General features: G+C 35.2%; 1 protein-coding gene across 3 annotated transcripts in view; it reads right to left on the minus strand.

Moving 5' to 3' along the window:
• Positions 1-319: 319 nt before the first annotated feature.
• Positions 320-24,550, minus strand: part of MAP2K4 (mitogen-activated protein kinase kinase 4) — a 132,520-nt gene continuing 108,289 nt past the window's right edge. For all 3 annotated transcript variants that reach the window (XM_081270168.1, XM_081270166.1, XM_081270167.1), the window contains 4 exons: positions 16,447-16,524; positions 12,762-12,910; positions 4,278-4,323; positions 320-2,907 (listed from right to left, as the gene is read on the minus strand). In XM_081270168.1, coding sequence (XP_081126294.1) covers positions 2,794-2,907; positions 4,278-4,323; positions 12,762-12,910; positions 16,447-16,524 — 387 coding nt within the window. In that variant the 3' untranslated portion in view covers positions 320-2,793. The remainder of the gene's footprint in view (positions 2,908-4,277; positions 4,324-12,761; positions 12,911-16,446; positions 16,525-24,550) is intronic.

Raw genomic sequence — 24,550 nt, forward strand, 5'->3', positions numbered from 1 at the left:
GCACCTATGTGTCACGACACATGTTGAACCATACCCTGCACCCCTTCCTTTAGCATGAAGAGCTGTGCAGGTCACAGCAACCAAGAAAGAAAATTGAAGAGACTGCTCGAACAGAAAGCAAAGCCGTATTTCATGGATACATCTGTGATTTCAAGGATAGGCAAAGAGAGCACAAGGAGAAGGTAAAAGAAAAGGAAGCCATAAACATTTTGGGAAGGAGATAATTTTTCCCAACATGAAATGTACAGAAAACTTAAGGCAATTTCCTTGATTCTTCCCCTCTCAAGGTGAAACTTCAGAAAATCAAATTACAAAGTCATCATCACATCCTAGATTTATTACAACTGACCTGCAGGCAAAAGGATAGAACTATTACATAAACACTTCGATTCCATGTATATATCTTAAATAGAGGAGGAATTCAAACAAGAATACAGGATAAAATATTCCAAAGCTCCAAGAAGCAGTTATGTTACTGAGCTCCATTTTTACAGACAAATAAGGCAATATCCCTGCACATTAGCTTTTTGATAATTTTTATACATTTTATATGGTACAAGAGAAAAATAACCAGAGCTCACAATGTACAGTTCTTACACTATTTTCACAGTTTGTGAACACTATACACCCTTTTGTTTTAATAAAGATACATTGTAATAAACTCCTTGCCCTTAAGTTTATAGTTTATAATAATCTATGATTAATACACTAAAATTGCCTTTTTATGTGGTCATCCACACAATAGAACGGTCAGATTAGCTCCTGGACAGTCAGAATTGCTTTTATCTCCATTTGCATAATGGCAAAGTGACCCTATGCTGAGCCAGACCGGAAGATGACAGCAGAGAAACAAATTCCTCTTGAGTCCCCGGGAGCAATGGAGGATGATGGCTTGGTGTGGTTGAAGGAAGACATACAGCAATGCCTTCTTTCAGAACACTGGGAAGTCTAAGGTTTAGGATGTCATGGGGGAGAAAATAGGGAAATTAGGCAAATGGACTAAAAAGATAAATCACGTTTGAAGTCTGCAATCTACAGAAGTATAACTTTAAACAGCACCATTCTCCCTTTATTGTTGTATTTATGACTGTCACTCTGGGAGGAGACACAGCAAAACCTGCCACAATTTGGTTCTGTAATGGCATCACCTGCATCTCAGACCATGGCTGTTTAGATTCCAGTGTGCTTGGACCACTCACAGTGCTGCTTAACTACTATATAAAGCCTAATGTTCAGTGCCAGGGAGGCTGGAGCAAAACCTAACCAGAGTGTGGCTAATGGGTAAGTAAAGATAAAAAGCTAAAGATAGCAGATTTAAGTGACCTCTTACAACTGTTCAACTGTTCTGGGTTTTTCATCTTTTGGGGTTTTTATTTTTTGGGTAGAATTCTAATTCTAAGAAATGAATGGTGAACCGCTACTCTAGCAGGCAACAAGTGACTCCATTTCCATTCTTCCTCTGGTCAAATGTATCTCTAGAAAAGATGCCTCTTCATCACCTACCACATTGGCTGGGCCCCGCTTTTCTCAGCCTTTTAAACATTACAGCATATGAGAGATTTGGGGCTAAAATTCTTGGTAAGAAACATCCCTGGTAATTATAAAGGTTTTACTATTAAAAATAAAAAGTGAAATACTGGATTAAGCAAAAGTTACACAGTGGTAATAGACCACAGGGAAACAGAGGTTCAGAAACTAAAGACCTGGACCAGTGGTGGCAAGAAGCAAACAAGTGAGATTTGGTCTTTTGCTGCCTACAAGAAATGTTTATCTAATCGATCAAGGCACATTGCTACTAGCTACTTCTCCCTGTTAATGAATTATGATGGCTAAAGTATCAGGCTCGGAACCAAGGGAAAACATAGACCTGCTACAAGTTGTTCCAAATAAGATACTAGAATTAAAAACATCTGTAAACTTTGCCCTCTGTACTTTTTTTTCTTCTTTCAGTCCTGGTGGTTTGTGGCAGGTGGAACATCAAGTTGGCAGCACACTGAATTCTGAGAATGAAAAATTCTTAGGATCAGCACCTTCTTTGACAAGTGGCAGACTCCTGAGTCTTCCCAATGAAGAGCAGAAGGACTGGTAAAGGAGAAAAGAACACATTCTGTCCTGTCTCAATATTTTAATGTTCACCTCTTTAAACGCAACATGGTTTTTGGTAAAGATAAATTCATTCTAATTTAACATGATATTTCAAACAGGAAATTTGGCTGAGCACATCGATTCCCAATCATCGACTGTGACTGTAAAGCAACAGAATATCAAATCAGTAAATCTATTGCACTTGGTGAAGAAAGTAAATTCCTCCTTTGTCTCCCAGCTCCAGAAGGCAATGTGTCTCACTGGCTGTGCAAGATCTTCTCACTCAAGCCCGAGTCTCTATGTTCAGACATAGTACATCCATCACTGCATCCTTCCAGGATTTGGAAGTCTGACAAAACACCATTCCAGTAGCTGTGTTTCCAGGTTTTGAGTCTAGAAATGAATTTAAGAAGTGATCTAATCACAGTCAACAACTTGATCGTACTGACTTCCAAATGTCATGAATATGTTCACCACGAAAGAGCAGGATGAGGTCTCTCTGACCAGCACTAACACTGTGTGATCGATCAGGTATTACAGGGATGCATGTTCTAGGTGACAGGAGTATACAGACATGATGGAAACGAACACCAATCTTATTGCACATGGTGTCTGGGCGAGCATTAAAAACACTGTGATACGGGATGAAACTCTTTACGTCTTGCTTCCTCTCAGCCCTTTTATCTATAGTCTGATGTAGCAGCGATATCAATCAACATACATGGGAGAGCTGGGAGTAGCTGGCATTTGATCCAGGATTTTACAAACATAGCATGCGACCTCAACGGTTCGTTCTTCATACATCAAAATAAAGGGATGTTTCTGTAAGAAAATTAGGAGGAAAAAAAATCAAAAGTCTGTACAAAGTCCAAAATGAACTTTTCTCTTTTATATAGCACAGAATTGTAGGCTCCAGGCTACGTGTGGCAAGGCTAGCCTTTATTTTGCACAGTTACATTAGAGGGTATGGATGTGCCTAGATGTGGTACATGGTGTTATGATTTGGAGATGTCATTCTAGAAATGAGGTCTGGGAACTTACCTATGTACTAGAGAGTATTGTTGAGGCAGACAGTGGAGTTGCTTGCTCCTCAGCATAAAACAAAGCAGTAGCCTCTACTACCCATCTGAGGCCAATAACAACTACATGAATACTAGGCCCAGTCCTCTTAGAACATAGGAATGAATCACATCCTCCATTTAAGCAGAAAGATCTTATACAAAGGAGTTTAGTTGTAATTTCTGTCACCCATTCCAAAAAAAGGCCCAATAGAAACTTGCCATATGAGCTTCTGCCTGGTGCCCTCCAGAGCCTACGCCCAATCAATACTTGCTTCATTAATCCACTGCTATCAATATTTTTTTCTACAGATTCTCTAAGTACATCATCTGAGTAACTTTATAATCGTTGCTGGGTTGACCATAAATTGAACTTAATACCCTTGGAGAGTTGGAAAATAAATGTGACAACCAAGGGAATCTTTTCTTTAAAATCCTGTCCAGAGTTTAAAGAAAAGACTCCCTTGGTGGTGTCTACCTGTAATCCCAGTGACTCAAGTGAAAGAGGCAGAAGGTTTACAAGTTTGAGGCCACCTTTAGCTACTTACCAAGTCCCTAAGAAACTTAGTCAGATCTGTCTCAAAAAATAAAAAAGGGCTAGAGATGTAGCTCAAAGGCAAAGTGGACTCAATCCCCAGGAGCAAGCAATCAATCAACATGCTGGAGTAATACCACATCCAATAAAGTGCTTAAAATATCCAAGTTCCATGGGATGAAGAGAACTTGCAAAGAAATGTAAATAGGTCATAAAGATGTAAATCTGCATGTAAGCATTTTTAGAGGCAAAATAAGAATAAATAAGCTTTTCACTAACTTTTTCTTTCTTTTGGATGAGTTACAGCATACATAGACTATGCAGTGGAAAATGGCTTCTTAAATTAAAAGTTAGAGTTCTTTGATGAAATTTATAACATATTAAGACCAAAATTTCCATGAAAATGTAGCTAGTGAATATGGAGGAAAATTATAATGACAAGTTTTCTCTTTCCAAATATTTTCACTGCAGAACATTTTTTTTTTAAACTTGATAAGATCAAGCTGTTTGACAGGTCCATTGCTGGCTTAATGAACCTCAGCAAGCTCAGAGAATCTGAGAGAGGATTTATCTAAAATTTCCCGAAATCCCATACTCACCAGAAGTTCTTTATACTTTGGCCTTTTGGATTCATCCTTTGTAAGGCTAAGATAATATAAAAATAACAGTGTTAAGATGAAGACATATTTACCCAAGTGTCTTTCTTTTTCACAAATGAAATTTTAAAAAGAATCAAATTGCTTTTTCCTTCAAATACAAAGTAAGAAAGCAGACAACCTGCAAAACTTAGAAAAGCACACTCAAAAAGTCTATAACTTCAGGATTTATCCTTAGGATATTTCAGTGTATGGTGGATCACTAGGAGAAAAATTAAAGCAACACTAATTGTTGAAAGTTGACTAAATCATGGCATAGCTCCATGTAAGACTACTGTGTAGCTAAATATATGAATGTATATGTAAAAATAAAATTGGATGTGTATTTTTAATGCACATACTTTAAAAAAAATAAATTATTCAAGAGAAATCGGCAATCTAGTAATCCTGAGAAGTAAACTATATTATGAATTTCATCAATTTACCATTAAGGTTTTTTAAACTCCTGTACTTTGTAATTCAATGCTACATTCTCTGGTCCCAAAGTATAACATGCTACAACTTTACCCAAAACTAATGTCATTATATAAGAACCCTGGCCCCGTGGGTATTCTCCCTGGAATTCTATCCCATCTAATATTGCCAGAAGTATTTTCATTTTGTTTCTACTTACCTCACCTTTGTTGGCCCTTATCTTAATCATTACTCCAACCTCAAATTCATTTTTTCCTATCAAAAGTTAATTAGTATTGGCAAAACAGTTCACCTATGCTAAACTCATTGCTATATTTACTATCCCCCATCTTTTGTTCTAGATGCTGCAAGGAGCTACATACATACCCTCTTTAAGAATAAAAGACTTACTGTTCCAAGGTGGAGATTGCTACAGCAGACAACCATCTAATAATGTTAGCCTCTTCAGGATTACCTCAGCTGAGGAAAGCCACCTTCCCTTCCTGAGACAGCCTGTATCCAATGATGGATCCACAAAAGGGTATAAAAATCTAGGATCCTCATGGCAAGTTTAATGCATCATCCTGGCTTCAAACCTTCCCAAGAAGACTGAGGTCGTTATTGAGACTGCAGTGCAGCTCAACTTCTCCTTCTGCCCATTCCTGCTTCTTTTCTTGCACTACATTTTGATCCAAGATCACTGATTAACTGCCCATCTTTGTCTCAAAATTCTGCTTTTCAGGGCCCCAATCTATGACACTCTTCTTTTAGTTAACTTTTCTTCTAGGACAAGTATATCCTTTCAAAATACTCTATAAATGCCAAATTCTTGTGTGTCTCCATTCCCAAAAATGTCTGTAGTTTGCTTATTCTGAATGATATTTAAGTGCCTAAGTATAAATATTTAGGACTAGGCTGACCATTATTTTTCCCCTAAATATTCTGAAAGCAAGACTCCATTTTTGTTCTAGCAATCATTATTGTTGGTAACATGTTTGCTCTCAGCCCAGTTACCAATCTTTTGAAGGCCATCTGTTTTCTTTTCCTGTTATTACTTCGTCATTGTTCTACAGTTTTATTTCACTGCATTTTGGGTATGTTTACCTTTATCTTCCATGATACAGAGACTTTACCTTCAATTTACAAAGCTACCCTAGATCAATTCTCAAATGTATTCACCCATAAACTCCTTAAATATTGCTTCTTCACCTCTGGAGCTGTCTTCTGCATTTCCATTATAAACATCTTAGACCCTCTCACTCTATATTCTGTTCTCTTTGATTCTTAGTTGCCTTTCATGTGATTTATTTTTGCTATGCTGGGGAAATTCCTCAGCTCCATTTCCATTTCCCTAACTCTGACTTCAGTTGTTTATAGTCCAGAGAATTTTAAGTCTGTTTTGTCTTTTATATCAATAGTTATTATTTTATTCATTCCTAAGACTTTTAATTAGTTTCATATCTAACTGTTCCATATCTATTTTATTTCTTCCTCAGTTTTATTGGAAGTTATATCTTCATAAGTTTATTTTAACTTATAAAGAATCCTAAATATGCTTATTACATTTTACAATGTGTTTCAGATCATTCTATAAGTTCATCTCAACTTAAAGGAAATTCATGTTCTATTTTGTTGGATACTTTTGTTAATATTAGACTTCATGTATTTGGAGGTTTTAGTTTGCAGATTCGTTTTGAAAAGAATGTGTTTGATCTTCCACACATATGTATAAATACGTGAATAGCTACTAAGTACTTGAACGGAAACAGCAGTTAGTAATAAATCATATAGTTCAGTTTCCAGCACCAATAAATATAACAAGGTCCTTTAAAGTACCTTTCAAATTCCAGTCCTATGTTGATAATTAGAACCATGACAGATTCAGCCCTCTGGTTACAAAAACATTATCTATGGTATTGTCATTCTGCAGTCCTGCTGCTTATTTAGAGCTATGATCCAGACAGTGACTGACATCAATATATTTTTATCCAGACCCTGACTTCTGAAGAATGACTAATTCTTGTTGGTCCCCTGTGCAAAAAGAGCATTTGTAAAACTCTAATCCTAGCTGCTACTACCTACTTCTGGATCTGGAAAATAGCAACCCCATGGCTTCAGTCCTACACAGCATCTTAGAAGTATTTCTATTACATTTTTCTCCCAGATTTACTTTCTTTGTAAAACTACTACGCCTTTTTGGTTTTATGTTTTTCTGCCTTGTCTACTAGGGCAGAAAACTGTCAACATATAAAAACATGATGGTATTTAGGTGGAAATCTTAAGCCAAATTCCCATTAACACTGATTGTCTTCTGTATCTGATTACTGCTGACATCAGTAATCTGTTTTGATAATCATATTAACCCCAATTAGATTATCTGATAAGGTAGCCACTAGCCAAATTAATTCCAATTGAATATAAAATTTACTTCCTTACTCACACTAGCCACATTTCAAGTAGCAAACAGGTACTGCATTGGACAAAGCAGATTACAGAACATTTCCATCTTCTCAGTGAATTCTACTGGAAGGGCTTCAGCATTATCTTCAGTCCATCAATTTCCCTTCAATTATACCTAATGTGTTCAAAGGTTAGCTACTGAATGCTTTTAATTTTTTATTTATGCTTTTTATTTCTAGCAGTTCTGTTTGGTTCTTTATAAATCTGTTCACTAGTTGCTTTTTCTTTCTTTCTTTTTTTTTTTTTTTTTTTTGGTACCAGTTATTGAATTTTAACCACTGAGCTACATCCCCAGTGCTTTTTTTATATTTTAATTAGAGACAGGGTCTCAGTGAGTTGCTTAGGGCCTCAATAAGTTGCTGCGGGCCTCAATAAGTTGCTGCATCTGGCTCTGAACTTGAGATCCTCCTGCCTCAGTCTCACAAGCTGCTGGGATTACAAGCGATACATTTTTTTGTTCCTGTTTCTGATCATTCTAAAATTTGTGGTCTTTGCAAATCTATCCTTGCTATCAATTGTTTCTATCAATTTTGATTCCTTAATGTTGACAATTTTTTTGGTGGAATATTCACATTCATTTAACTTTTATCTTTGGGAATTTTTTATTTTATTTATTGTGCCAGGGATTTAACCCAGGGGTGCTCTACCACTGAGCCATATCCCCAGCCCTTTTTATTTTTGAGACAAGATCTTACTAAATGCCTGAGGGCCTCCCTAAGTTGCTGAGTTTGTCCTCAGACTTGAGATCCTCCTGCCTCTACCTCCTGATTCACTGGGATTACAGGCATGAGTCATCATGCCCAGCTTAAGGGTTCTTTATTCCTGAATTTGAGATTTTGCTTCTTCTGTCCATTAACTGGAGGGAGACTGAGGGTGTCTTTCCTACCCTGGGCTTAAAATTGCTGTTTTCAAAATTATTAAATTATCTGCTTTAGGTATATTGCACAGTTTATTTATAATCAGGAATTCAATAGCAAACTCATATTAAGGTTTTATTATAATTTTAAATGTTTTGATACTCTCTTGCCTCCCATAATTTCTGATTTCACTTAGTTTCAGAGTTCTATGGATTCATTAGTCTTGTATGTTCTATGGATTCATTAGTCTTGTATCAACTCTTGATACATTTTAAAATGCACTTTAATTGTATCAACTCTTGATACATTTTAAAGTGCACTTTAAAATGCTTATCCAGTATTTTGAAAATATTGTGCAAGATATCCAATGTATCCAAGAATCCTGAAATGGCCACACACATCCTTCTGGAGCAGTTTCTCTACTCTTTAGGTACTGCTTTGACTTTGTGTTTTTCTACACTGGTATATGAGGGGGTAGGGGAGATTGTGTGTTTTAACTGAAAGCCTATTAAGTCTTCATCTTTTCTCATAATCTAGATGTGACTCCTTTAGTTAATTTGGTCTGATAATTCAAGGAATCACATTTTTCTTCAACTAAAGGGCATCTTTATCTTAATCCCTTCTCTGCTTACTATAGAATATACTGTATTTTTCTTCTATGTCTCTCATTATTTACCATGTTCACCTTTTTATTCCTTTTCTTCTGAAAGATTTGGTTAATTTGCAACATACAATTTTGCTGCATACCATTAATTCTTTCCTTTTAACAGAAATCATGTTTACCACATGAAGACAACATTTCCTGAGTTCCAAGTATTATGTCCTCACAAAATTTTCACCAATTTTTTCAGTGACAATTTCCCAAGAAAATATTTTTTCAAATTTTCCATTCTGGTACAATTCTCTGAACCACTTGGTGTTTTCATTTGTCAGTGAATTTGCTTTTCTTTATTTCTTCATTCCTAAAAGGGTCAAAGGGTTTATCAAATTCCACATGTTGATCTCAAGTACAGACCTAGACAATTGTGAGAAACAGGTGGAGAGCCATCACTCTCATCATCACCTTGCCAAGCAGCTTATTTTCTGAGTTTAAGAGCTTTGTATGACATTCCTACCTTCTAGTGAATACAAAAAAGCATCTTCACTAGAAGTTACTTTTAGCAAAGTCTGAGCATTTCTTTATAGGTTCTTTCTAAAAGGCATAAGGCAGTAGTGAACACAGACTATCACTAATCTGAAAACATAAAATCTAAAATCCTCCAAAATATGGTATATTTTAGTGCTGATGTTATGTCATAAGTGAAAAATTTCACCATGAAACTGTTTCATGCACAAACCATTAAATACATAATGTGAATATAGTACAAGGTGTGTATGAAACACAAATAAATTTCTTGTTCAGACTTGAGTCCCATTTCCAAGATGTTTCATTGTGTATATGCAAATATTCCAAAAATCTAAAAAAAAAAAAAATCTGAAATCTGAAACATTTCTGGTCCCAAGCATTTTGGATAAAGGATACCAAACCTTTATTGTCATAGAATTTCAGATGCATGTGGGATCTAGAATAAAGACATTTCTAAGATTGACATTTTTAGGACTGAGATTTCATTCCTAATTGTCTGTCCCACAGCTGCCTTTTCTTCCAGGTTTTGCTGTCACAGCTAGAGAGTTGTTCAGGTTTTACATATTCCTTTTAACTTTTTTTCCTCTCTGCACAAGATGGTCAATCTACCCCTGAATTCAATTTCATCTACACAGTTTCACAAAAACTTCTCAAGGATAGAACTTTTGGTTCTTTTCCAGGACAAATACTGCCCCCCATCCCCCCTGTTTAAAACAGTCCATGGGTGATTTTTAAAAGAAAGTTAAATATAGGAAAGAGTTTAAAATGTGAGCTGAGTCCTTCATTTGAACCATATCTTCACCCTTATTTTTTCCTTAAGGAAACTTTTAATTTAAGCAAACATACAGAGAAGGGCACAATTCCTAACCATAGAACTAAAATAAAGGGAACAATATTCTTCCATCACCTTATATTAATTCTGTCTGCTTTTAACTTTCAAAGAGAACCATATTGAGATTTTTTTTCATGCTGTTGAGTGTAAGCAAAGTTTGATCTTCCCCTTTGTTATATACTATGGTCTAAATAATGTAAACTTAATCTCTTCTATTGTTAACATATTTTATAATCATAGATTATCATGAATGTGCTTTTATGAACCTTCTTGTGTCCTTTAGTATATTGAAGTCCACACAATTCTGTTGGATATATAATTAGGTCTTGAATTGCTAGATATACTTCAGCTGTGTTTGATACTGCCAGTATTCCAAGGGACTGCATTAGTCGACACTCCTACAAGGTATGTATGGAACTTCCAGGTGTTTCAGATCCTCACCAACACTTGGAACTGTCAGTCTTTTAAATTGTAGTGTTCTGGTGATTGCAGTGGTTATCTCATTGTAATTATATTTGCTTTCCCCTGGTGACCAATAATGCTGAGTGAGCACCCTTTAATCTACTTTCTGATCTCTTAAACATATCATCTTTCAAAGTGCCTTAAAATATTTTGCCATTTTGGGTTGTCATTTTCCTATTTAAAAGGGTTTTGTATTTATAAGTACTCTTTACATAGTCTGTCCCAAGTCAAATATCTCTATGAAAATCTTTTATCTATTTCAGGGTGATAAAAATATTCTATTATTCTCCTTGTGCTTTTAATTTATAAAACAGAAGAAATTCAGTTTTGCAGGAAAAAAAGTGCAAAGAGTGAGAAATGTGGCTAGAGCAATAAACCAAATCCAACTCATTGGGCTTTGAAAGTAATGTTAACTTAGACTATTCTAAGAATTTGAAAATCTCCAGACAGTGTTTCTTAATCTTTTTTTCATTATTGCCCTTTCCTACTAGGAAATTTAAATCCACAGATGTACTGTGAATCTTTTTATTTTCTATAGGTCTACGGAGGCAGGGCTACAATCCAATGTATAATTCAAGATTTTCTGTCTCTCCAAAATCAAATTTAGCTTCCTTGAGGACACTATTACTCCATTAAGAATGCTTGCCTATATAATTTTACATAGAGAAGCAACATGCTCAGATATGCATCATAAAAAAACAGAACTGATAAAAAGAACATGGTATTGCTGGATTATGAGGAAAATAATTAGAAAACTGAATGATCCAGGTTAGAGATGATAGACAATATCCAAGATAAAGATATGTGACAGGAAGAACAGACAAAGGTGGAAAGTGAATATAAGCATGCCTAGAAATAAATATACTTCAATTGTAGACCTGAAAGATTTTATCTGTAACTATCAACCATTATTGCACCGAAGGAAACTGAAATAAAAATATAATGCATGTACTATACATACATAAAAAAAAAACCAATAAAGAGATCTAGGAATTAAAAAGAAACCAACTCTGATGCAAGGTCCATAGGTAATCATTTTAGATGTGACACAGGATTTTTAACCAAATATTTCATTAAAAAAGAGTATGTAGAATGATCACATATATATAATTATAAACTGCATGTATCATGTGCAAATTAGTACCAAAAAAAGATTATTTTTAAAAAAGGAAAAAATAGACCTGTAATCCTAGCTATATGATTGTAGGCAAGCCTGGGCAACTTAATGAGAAACTATCTTAAAATAAAATAAAAAGGGCTGAGGGTATAGCTCAGTTAGGGTGCTCTTGGGTTCGTTCAATCTCCAGTACTACAAAAAATAAATTAATTAATAAATATACCTAGAAATCTTTCTTTCCCCTCTGAAATACCAACACAAAAGGAGAATTTGGGTAGAAAAGATGAAAGATACTTGAAAAGTACAGTTAGACAATATTTTCTAATTATTCAAAGAAAGGACAAGATTAGACCCTGAAATAGAAATGTTTAAAGACTCAGTGCAAACAGCCTTCCTGGCAGAAAAAAAAATTGGGGTGGGGGTGGGGAAGGCATGTTAAGAATAAATAAGATATACTAGATAGGTTTATAAGCAGAAGCCAGATAGACTATCTTTATATCAGGTTGAATAACAAGTAATTATCAAAATATTCATGTAACAAAAGGGTTCTATTTAAAATGGAGACTACAACAGTCAGATATTATTGCCGTATCTAAATATATTTATTTGTAGGTGTCAAATACACACATAAAAGAACTCTTTTTAAAAGTAGACAGACAATATCAACAAATGTGGGGTCCTCACCATCTTTGAAATAAAGTTTCAGAGAGCAAATATATATAGTTCTACTAATTAAGTCTTGGTCCTGACCTTACTACATACGCCCAATGTTCTGTTGTATCAGAGTAAAGATCCATGCCTGAAAGTCTGATATGGCAATGTCTTGACTTTTAAAGCTTTCAAGTGATTCTAGTATCATTTCATTGTGAGAACCACATCAGGATAAGATGATCAGCAGTCTCACCTAGAGGTTTAACCTGGTTGTACAGGTACTAGAAGTCTGGAGGCAGCAGCTTCACCACCCACAGTTGTTTCTCACACATACCTGAGCAGCAGAATAGGAGGGAGTTCTGTGCAGGCTAGCTAGTGCCTTTCACACCATCACAGAGAGCCAGAATCCTAGCCTGGAAGTCAGGATGATGTGACCAAGGGTCCCTCCTATTTATACAATGTTGTTAATATGAAATAATATTGCTATTCTCATCACATGTGTTTGGGATTTCATAAATCAAGTACTCACCACAAGTTGACAAAGTTGATGAAACTTGGGGAAAATTCCCTTTCCTCGGAATTACTCAGCTGTGGAGGATCTCCTTTCACAACTTGTGTTAGTTGATCAAATACACTATTCCACTTTGGATAAGGAAATCGGCCTGTGGCCAACTCGTACTAAAGAGAACAGAGGAAAAAGTAAAATATACCAAGCATTACTTATTACTCCCCACTGGAATGACTATGATGATAATCTAAACTCCAAGCAAAACTCTGTAAAAGCCTTGAATCAACTAAGATAAGGTAGGGGTAGTATCTTCAGAATCTTCAGATGGGTAAGTGCCTTATGTTTTATTTAGAAAACTATGGATCAAATTTGAGGACTTGGACTAAAGGTAAACACCAAAATTTAACCTAAATTATGTCCCCACAATGCATGCCCTGGTCAGTCTCTGTTTCTAACTCCTTTATATAAGAGAATCTGGAAGCTTGGTTTATAACTTTTTTTAGTACAGGCTTTCTGCACAATTTGTAATTACCTGAGTGGAAGGCCATGGTCTAGTAGAGCAGTCATATTCCTTTGTAAATTAATACAAAATTCAATAATCACAAAGCTAATCTGGCAGGGTGCAGTGGCACCTGCTTGTAATCCTGTGGTTTAGAAGGCTGAGGCAAGAGGATCACAAGTTCAAAGTCAGCCTCAGCAATTTAGCAAAGTCCTAAGCAACTTATCAAGACCCTGTCTCAAAAAAAAAAATTATATATATATATATATATATATGGGCTAGTGCTGTGGCTCAGTAGTTAAGCACTCCTGGATTCAATCCTGGTACCAAAAAAAAAAAAAAAAGTACTCTAATCCGGGTTTAGAGAAAACAATGTGTAGATCCTGTTCTACAGTTATTCTGTAGTTACTACAACTTCAATAACAATCAGATTTTATTATTACAGAAGAAATCAAGTCAGGGTCAAATCCTTCACTCTGAGTAAAGAACTCAGGACAGAATCTCCAATTCATCAAGAATCAAAATCAAGTACTCATATTCTCACCTTTTCCCTACTCTGTTCTGAATATAATGAAAACCTAGGAGTTATGCTTTTTAAGAAAGAAACTGTCTGCTGCATAGCATAATGAATCCCATTTTATGTGTTTTGACATGTAGCTGACACAGGAGAATGAGATACCAAATAATATAAAGAAAGATGGCATCAGAGTGGGGGAGAGGGGGCGGAGAGGGAGAGAAAGAGAATATGAATGTGAACAAACACCATCTCAGAAAACTGTTTCAGCCTTTTCTCTCTGAAAAAGCCTGTTTTAAAAGCTGGGCACAGTGGCACATGCCTATAATCCCCAGGACTCAGGAGGCTGAGGCAGGAGGATCACAAGTTCAAGGCCAGCTTGGGCAATTTAACAAGACACTCTCAAAAATAAAAAAGACTGGGCATATAGCTCAGAGGTAAACTGTCCCTGGTTCAATTCCCAGTAACCCCCCAACACCACCAAAGGCCTCTGTTAGATCTCTGTTGTCCCTCATTTATGCATATGTGGGAAAGCAAGAAGGTATGCATGCACACATGAAATTTTTTCCTTTGGCTGAGGTTTCTTTGTTAAAATTACAAATGCTTTGAAAGAAACAAATGGCTAGTCATAGCATTAGGAATAATTTCATTAGATTCATTCTTGAGAACAGATTTTAATAAAAGAAGAAAAAAAGGGGCTTATATACCATAAAATACTCAGGATTTAGTAATTAATTTCATATATGTCATAATTTTTTTTATTATTCCTATGAAAAATAAATTATTAAATAAGTGCAAGTACTAAATACCTTGCTTTTAAATAACAAGGGTTAGACAAAAGTACTTCAAGAAATTTGCTTTAAAAATTTTCTTTGTTAAAATTTTAAAGGTCTGGGGAAGTGAAGATAGCAGAGTAGAGAGAAGGGTGCTTTCCAAACTGCTCTGTGGCATGAGTCCAGGAAAGTAGATAAATAGATTATCAGTGAAGAAAAAATGTCCAATATCCATCAATGACTTCAAACAATACATTCTAAATGTACAATAGCTTTATAGTTTCATTTATTTACTCATGACTTCAGTATAAACCATATAAATTATTTCACTAAAAATGTGTACAGAAATTAAATTTAGTATCTAAAATTTTAAAAAGATGTAAAGGTCTAGGGCTATAGCTCAGTGATAGAACACTTGACTAACAGGCACAAGCAAGGTCTTGGGTTCAATTCCCAGTACTACACTAAAAAAACAAAAACAAACAAAAAAACCTTTTATAAAACAAAATTCTTCATGTATGTGTTCTTTAACATAATTGATATTGTTGCAGATAGATATTTCTGAATTCATACAAACTACAGGTCTTGCTAGAGTCTTTAGAAGCAGTTGTCAAGACCCTTCTTTAGCCAGTTAGTTTCACAATCAGAAATGATTGTAAGAAGTATCTCCTGTATTTGGACACAAGAAAAAAGCAGGTAGAGTTCTTTGCAGAGGTGAGCAATTAACCTTAAACTATACAGAGAATTCATTAGTCTGGTAATATTACTCATCAAGAATAACTAGTGGGATGGAGTTGTGGCTCAGTGGTAGAGTGCTTGCCTAGCATACCTGAGGCATTGGTTTCGGTCCTCAGCACCACATAAAAAATAAATAAATAAAAGTGTTTTTTTAAAGAAAATTTTAAAAAAAGAATAACTAGAAAGAGTATAGTATTCTGGCAATGCCAATGAAAAAAAAAATGGAGCTTATTTGAAAAACTACAATAAAGCTCACTGCCATGAATTTTTGAATCTCAACTATGGGATCCTAGGTAGCTCAAACTGAAAGAGAAAAATGGAAAAGAAAGGTTTATGCTATCTCACAGGCCAGTCCCATCTTGTGCAGAAAATTCACAAACAATGTAGAAGAAAGTATAGAATCTTTCCAAAATCAGAAAAATCTCAACAAGTCCTGGTAAAAAATAAAATTTGGAAAACTGGAAATAAGCACATAAAGATATTGTTACAGACTAAGTGTTTATATTCCCTTAAAATCTGAATGAATGGCCAGGCACAGTGGCACATGCCCATAATCCTAGCTACTCAGGGCTGAGGCAAGAGAACACCAAGTTCAAGGCCAGCTTTGGCAACCTAGGGAGAGCCTGTCTTAGAATTTAAAAAAAATAAAATAAAAAGGACAGGGGATACAGCTCAATGGTAGAGTACCCCTGGATTCACACTCCAGTACTTTGGGAGGGGGGTGTCGAATATATGTTGAAACTCAATTTCCAAGGTGACAGTATTAGGAGATGGAGTCTTAGGGAAGTCATTAGATCAGGAAGGTAGAGCCCTCATAAATGGAATTACTGCCCCTACAAGACAGACCCCAGATAAGTCCCTTGGCCCTTCTGCAGTTCACTAGACACAAAAATCTGTCAGCATCTAGATATTGGGTTTCAAATCCTCCAGACCTGTGAGAAATCAATTTCTATTCCTTGATAAATCATGCAGTTTATGATTTTTCATTAAATCAACCCAAACTAGGATACTTTTTCTATGTGATCAAAATTTCAGTACAATCCACTGGTATAAAGAGCTTATTTGTTTCTGGTTGCTCGCTGCAAATGAGTCAAGTTCTCATTGTTCTTTCCTCAGTATGTTTCACTTCTAACTTTCCTACTGTTATACTATTATGACAAGGTTGGGTCAACATAAACATACCAATGTGATCCCCAAACTCCAGACATCAGAGCGGACATCATATCCTTGTCGTGATGCACTTGGGTCTATTCTTTCAGGCTAGAACACAAAGAGAAATCAAGGTTACTAACTATGCTTACCCTCAAGGAACACACAATTGGAAGCCAATAGTTGGGAAGGTAGTTAAAATACTAACACATTCCTAGAGGATCTATGTTTACCACAAGAATAGGAGTAACAGGAAGCCATTATTATATTGAAAACAAACAAACAAAAAATAATTCAATGGCTGCTTTCATGAAGGGAACACACAGCAACTCTTTCAATTTCTTCCCCTAAGGACCCAAAGCATTTATAAAGCTGAAACTGAGAATGTCAACAGGGGAAAAAGGAAAAAAAAAAATTGAAAATATAAAAAATTACAAAGTTAGATGTTTAGCTGTACAGGGGGAAAAGCTGTCTTCTAATTTTACTAGTCTTTTGTTTCAGTGGACAAAGCCAAACCACAATATATCTGAGACACAAAAGCAAAACGTTAGCCTAAATTCATTATAATTATTTTACCCATTCTTCACAGTAAATCTAAATTTATCAATTATGTATTATGTTTGAAAAATCTCTATTATTCATTATTAGTTAAATCAAAGCACTGCAGTACAGTCAATATATTACCTTGTTATTTGAAAAGCAAAAACCACTTTTAGTAATTTCTGTAAAGGGAGCACCTTTACATTTCCTTGAAATTAGGTGCCATCATTTACACAGTAATGCCAGGGATGGAGAAGAAAAGAAAGTGAGAGTATCACTGGCACAGAATCAACAATGGATCCTTAGCTAAGGCTGATAATAACTGTTGCTAAAAAGAAATGCCCAGAAAAGCATTAACAGCTGATTGTATTACACTCTGCCTATCAGCAACAACTAATTTGGAGACCTATATATTTTAATTTGAACATGAATACTATGCTGCATAAATATTTATGAAAAGCTATTTACTTTGTTTTTAGTTGTGAATACATTTATTCACCTTATTACAATCACAGTACATAAAACTCCCGTCTATTTAATCAAGAGAAAAAAATATTCCATCCAGCATCAGCAGCAATAAATGAGTTTTCCATTGGGAGGACTCAATATTCTAAAAAAGCAACCATCAAGTTAATTTACAAAGCTTAATAAAATACCAATAAAATTACATCTGTTTTTATAAATATACTAATATTCATCTGAAAAATATAGAAAATTAAAAGTGAAGTCCAGAAATAGTCCTAAATCCAAAAGAACAGTATGAATATTGATTCAAAATAATGGAATTTGGAAAAAAACAGATAATTTTTAAAAAAATATTTAAACTGGTTAACTGTAGGAAGAAAATGTGTACTCCTTCCCTTTCCTTTGACAATCACTAGAATTGACAACAGAATTTTAAAACAAGATATTAAAAAAAAAATATTGGGCTGGAGTTATCGTTCAGTGATAGAGTGTTGGTTCAGCATATTTGAGACACTGGGTTCAATTCCCAACACTGGGACAAAGAACAAGAAGACTTAATCTTAGACCTAGGTGCAGTGTCTCATGCCTGTAATCCCTACTAAGTAGGCTGAGGCCAGGCAGGAGGGTAACAATTTCAAGGCCAGCCTGAGTAACTCAGCAAGATTCTGTCTCCAAAAAAAAAAAAAGAATCAAAGGGCAGGGAAATCTACCTCAGTGGCAGAGCACCCCTGGGCTTAATCCCTGGTACCACATTAAAAAAATAAAACAAAACAGTTAAACTTAGGCACTAAAATAAAATTTACAGCTATTTCCAATCTTAATGAGGAAAAATTTTCAAGACATGACAACAGCCAGAAAGAAACTTGTTTTTAAGAAAATGAAAAACAGCCTGGTGCAGAGGCACACACCTGTAATCCCAGTGACTCGGGAGGATTACAAATTTTGAGGACACCCTCAGCAACTAAGTGAGATTCTAAGCAATTTAGCAAGACAAGGAAGGAAGGAAGAAAGGAAGGGAGGGAGGGAGGGAGGGAGGGAGGGAGGGAGGGCGAGACAGCTAGCTAGGGATGAAGCTCAGTGGTAAAGCATCCCTAGGTTAAAACCCTATTACAAACAAAACAAAACACCTCGACAGGCTCCCATTAGAATTCTCTATTTTTATAATTCAACACAAAAATGTAAAATTTAAAGACAGATGACAAACTCTGAGAACACACATATATTATAAAAGGGTTAAAATTCTTTTATATAAATATGAAAGATTCCTAATAGAAAAACAGATAAAAATAATATATAAGAGTGGCCAAATATAAGAAAAAGAATAAAAACACTTAATTTTATTAACGAATTTTAAAACATACAACCAAAGCACTACTACATTAAAAGGAGATTCCACTCTGACCTATCAGTTTAGCAAAGCTATAACTGTAAATTTCTGACACAGATTACCAGAGGAGATTTAGATTGTTTAGAAAACAAACTCTTCTGGTGATACTTTTCTCAAAGGTGTCAGAATATGTGAACACTGTACATACAAGATATTACAATAAAGCAAATCACAAGTACAAAACACATAAAAGTTATGTTTACATAACTATGTTTACGTCTATGCAATGATAAAAAAAAATGCTAATGATCATCTGAGCCTTCCATGAGTCAAAGGCTGGTAGAGAGATCTTGCCTCTATGTTGATGGCTGCTGAATTATCAGGATGGCTAGTGATGAAGGCTAGGTTAGCTGCGGCAATTTCTTAAAGTAAGACAAGAATGATGATGTTCGCTGAACCATCTTTCCTTTACAAAAGATTTCTCTGTAGCATGTGATGCTATTTAATAGCATTTTCCCCAGGAGAACTTTCAAAATTGAAGTCAATCCTCTCAAAACTCTGCCACTCCTTTACCAATTAAAGTTAGATAACATTCTAAATTCTTTGTGGTGATCTCAACAATGTTGAAGCATCTTCACCAGTGGATTTCATCTCAAGCAACCACTTTCTTTTGTTCATCCCTAAGAAGAAATTCCTTCTCTATTTAAAGTTTCATCACATGATTGCAGTAATCCAGTCACACCTTGAAGAGGAACACTTTCAATTCTCCTCTTCCCACAAGTTCTACAGTTCATACCTCCACTGACATTTTGAACCCCTCAAGTCTTGAACCCCATAAGATTTGCCATCAACTTCTTCCAAACTCCTATTAATGTCAATATTTTTACTTCCTCCCATGAGTCTCAGTTATTTCTAATGGCATTTAAAATGGTGAATCCTTTCCAGAAGGTTTACAATTGATATGTTGCCCAGATCTATTAGAGGAATCACTATCCCTGTCAGAAATAGCCTTATAAAAAGTATTCTTAAATAATAAAAAATGAAAGTCTAAATTACTTCTTGTTTCATGGAAGGCAGAAGGGATATTGTCAGCAGGGAAGAAAATAACTTTAATATTGATGAATATTGCAATCAGAGCTCTTGGGTAACCAAGTGCATTGTCAATAATCAATAATATTGAAAGGAATCATTTTTTTTCTGAGCAGAAGTTCTTAATAATGGGTTTAAAGTATCCAGTAAACCATGCTTAATTAGATATGCTGTCATCCAAGCTTTACCGTTTCATTTACAAAACAGGCAGAGGAGATTTAGCATAATTCTTAAAGGCCCCATGATTTTCAGAATGGTAAATAAGGACTGGCTTCAACTTCATGAGCCTCTAACAGGAGGGTCAGCCTATCCCATAAAGCCAGGCAATCTTTAAAGTCCTAGATGGCATCTTCTAACAGAAGGCTATTTCATCTACAATGAAAATATATTATTTAATGTGGACACCTTCATCAAATATCTTAAATAGATCTTCTGGATAACTTGTTATAGCTTCTACATTAGTAATTGCACTTTTATGTTACTTCTTAAACCTTATGAACTAACCTCTGCTAAACTTTTCTCTAAGCCTTCACAGTAATGGAAGAGACTTAGGACCTTGCTCTGGTTAATCTTTGGAACAGTGTGGCTGATTTAACTTATATCCAAACCATTTTGTCCATATCAGCAATTAGGCTGTTTCACTATTTTGTTCTTTGGTGTGTTCACCGGAGTTAGCACTTTTAATTTATTTCAAGAACTTTTCCTTTGTGTTAACAACTTAACTAACAAAGTTTAAAATAAATGCCTTCCTAGTTTAATCATCCCTCACTTTCTGATTTGAAGGGAGAGACCACAGACAACTCCTTTTACTTAATACTTAAAGGCCACCGTAAGATAATTAATTGACCTAATTCCAATACTGGTATGTTGGTGGTGTCTTAGGAAATAGGCCAGAGTAGGGGGTTGGGGCAAGACTGGTCAATGGAGCAGTCTGAATACATGCAACATTTATCAATTAAGTTCACCTTCTTGTAAAGGTGCAGTTCCTGGCACTAAAAACAATTACATGGAAGACCACTGGTCATAAACCACCAAAATACATGTCACAACAATGAACAAATTTGAAATATTTTTAAAATTACCAAAATGTGACACGGAGACAAAGTGAACACATACTATTGAAAAAATGGCACCAAATGTCTTGCTCAACACATGGTTGGCACAAACCTTGAATTTGTACAATACACAATATCTATAAAGCACAATAAAACAAAACAAAATGAAGTCTTTCTGTATTTTTAGTTTTAATATTTTTAACAGAGACACAATCTTCTAATAAGAAACACATTTATAAAATATCAGTGTAGAATTCTTCAAACATATTTAACATTTTCAAAAGTAGAAAATAATAATACAATGGGATTTCAAAATCATTGAGGAGTGAAAATATCAAGAAACTAGGGATAAATTATTTAAAGGTAATAGATAAAAACAGTGTCACCCGATATTTATTTGGGAATAAGAATACATATACATCCTTTGGAGTGAGGAAAAATCAGACCTGGCATCTCTTCCTGAATATTCCAATATGCTTTACTGGGCAATAAGTCTTGGGCATCCTTAGGAAATTCAAAATGGAAGTAAAAAGTCCTTTTTAGCCCAACACCAACTTATGCCCAGATAAGAGGCAGTCATCTCATATTTAAAAAAAAAAAAAATTCAACTACTAAAAAAATTGTATTGGTTAACTCAACTGCAAATCAACATTTCCAAAGATGATACCAGTGTTGGATATTTGTTTACTGTTTTTGACTTTTCTAGGTCAAAATTCTCTGTAGTACACACATCCAGGGGTTTCAGTACCGACTCACAAAATCACTACTGGTGTTCATATTTATTTTTTCAGATTTATTAAGATATAATCTATATACCTATATAATTCACCCATTTAAAGTGTACAATTCAATGACTTTCAGTGTATTCACAGATAATGTGCAACCATGAGCACTGTTAACTTTAGAATTTTTTTTTTAAAGAGAGTGAGAGAGGAGAGAGAGAGAGTGAGAGAGGAGAGAGAGAGAGAGAGAGAGAGAGAGAGAGAGAGAGAGAGAGAGAATTTTTAATATTTTTTTTTAGTTCTCGGCGGACACAACATCTTTGTTGGTATGTGGTGCTGAGGATCGAACCCGGGCCGCACGCATGCCAGGCGAGCCGTTACCGCTTGAGCCACATCCCCAGCCCCAACTTTAGAATATTTTTACCACCTTAAAAAATAATAATTAAATTTGGACCCCTTGGTAATCACCACCCTACTGTACCCCCATACTTCTTATATCACTAGTTCTAAATAACCACTAATCATTTTGTCACTAATAAATTTCCCTTGGTCTTCTGTATTTGGCTTCTTCCATTTAGCATAATGTTTCCAAGTTTAACCAGGCTGGAGGATGTAGCTATACATCTATACATCTTCCTTTTTATGACTAGTCACCCATTATATAGATTATCCAAATTTTGTTTGCCAATTCATCAACTGATTGACATTTCTACCTTTTATATATCATAAATGTTGCTATCAACATTCATGTATAAGTTTTTGTATGGATATATGTCTTCAGGTCTCCGGGGACTAAACCTCTTGTTCCTATAATACCTCTATTTTAAATATCTGAGGAACTGCCAGAATTTTCCCAAGTGGCTATACCATTTTATACTCTTACCAGAAGTATATGGAAGTTCTAATTTTTCCATACCCTTGCAACATTATTATCTGACTTGTTGATTCTAGTCATCCTATCAGATATGAAGTGGTACCTCATTGTGGTTTTAAGCCTTTAATTTTTAAGCCAGTTTTTAAAACCTGATATTTAATTAATGACCAAAAGCTATAAAAACAGTTATGACAGAGTCTTATGTGACTATACTACAGAATTTTCAGTTGAAAATCCTGATTTAAAGATTCACATTACATTATAACATGTTAAATGAATTATTTTCCAGAGAATAGAAATTCTTTTAGCTACTAACAGGTATGCTGCAAAACAAATATTTAGGATTTTAAAAATATTTAAATTATGATTTTTCTCAGTATCTTTAACTTATTTGGCCAAAGAAATGGTTTTTTTCCAAAAAATATGTATCTTATTTAGTAATAAAATGTTGAAAAGGCCACTTTTATATACTGTTTCCAAATTCTTTTAAAAGGTTAACAGTGAAATGACCTGTCTTCATTAAAAATGTTAGGGTGACATTAATGAAAAATGGCAGAGTAGGTACCCTGCAAGGGATCATACTTTCAGAGAAACAGAAAAATAAAAACAATGGAATTTGTCAAATGAGGCACAGTGGGTGCACCTGTAATCCCAGCAACTCAGGAGGCTGAGGCAGGAGGATCATAAGTACAAAGCCAGCTTCAAAATTTAGTGAGGCCCTGAGCAACTCAGCAAAACCCTGTCAAAAAATAAAAAAATAAAAAAGGGCTGGAGATGTGACTCAGTGGTTAAGGACCTCTGGGTTCAACACTGGTACCAAAAAAAAGAACTGATTTGTCAAAATTTGGGGTTGGGGTGTATAATCATAGGTCTACAGCAACCATATACTAAATCAAGAAAAATGCAACCTAAAAGTGGTAACAGCTGTCATTAGTTCAAAAGATATTCAATGTCTCCTTATTGTACACCAAACACTGTGAAAAGTGTTGGGACATCAATACTTCAGCCAGAAACAAGATCTTTAAAAGTGTTCTTATCTCTACCAAATTGTAGTCATGGCCTTGGATACAAAGCAGCTTAGAGGCAGACCCAGAAGTCTGTCCCCTGAGAAAACTCTTGATATATCCCCAAGGACACATTCATTGAGTACTTCGATGGCAAGCAAAAGAGATTGATTCTGCTACCTTCTAGGGGGAAAAAGAATATAGGGTATTTACAGGCAAAATGGAGTAGCTTACAGAATTGAAGGAAATGGGCAAAACCAGACCTTTGCAGAAATAGAAACCCAGTAAGGTTTGGGCAATCTAGGAAGAAGGAAGTAACCATCCTACTATAGAAATACATCAACTTCGGCTTTTTTCTTTCTTTCTTTCTTCACTCAGATGCAGAGAGAGAATCAACTTAAGTTTTGCTCCTCAGTTCATGGCAACGGGCCCTCATCCTTCCCCATAGACAATCACTTTAACTGCACTTGATTCCTTATCCAGCAAAACCGTTCTCCAAAACTGAAGAAGAAATGAAATTTTCTCAGAGAAATAAAAACGAGAGCTTAAAAGGGCATTAGACTGTACTAAGCCATATGAAGAAGTTAAAAAAAAAAAGCTTGCAAAATAACTACATACGTAAATTTATAAAGGCCATTATAATTATATTTCTTTTTTTGAGAGAGAGTGAGAGAGGGGAGAGAGAGAGAGAGAGAGAATTTTTAATATTTATTTTTTAGTTCTCGGCGGACACAACATCTTTGTTGGTATGTGGTGCTGAGGATCGAACCCGGGCTGCACGCATGCCAGGCGAGCGCGCTACCGCTTGAGCCACATCCCCAGCCCCTATAATTATATTTCTAATTTTCAAATCCTCTTTTTGCTTCTTAAATATTTCAAAGATGAATGCACAAAATAATAATTATAGATCTTTATCAGACACACACAATGGACTGACATGATTAGTGACGATAACAACATGGGGGACTCTATATGAACAGTTTGTATGCTTTTGAAACTAAGGTAGCATTAATTCAAACTAAACTATCATAAATTTAAGGGGATAATTGTAATGAAGATGA

This window comes from Spermophilus citellus (genome assembly GCF_964194105.1).
Source record: "Spermophilus citellus genome assembly, chromosome: 17".
In the NCBI taxonomy this organism is placed as follows: Eukaryota; Metazoa; Chordata; class Mammalia; order Rodentia; family Sciuridae; genus Spermophilus; species Spermophilus citellus.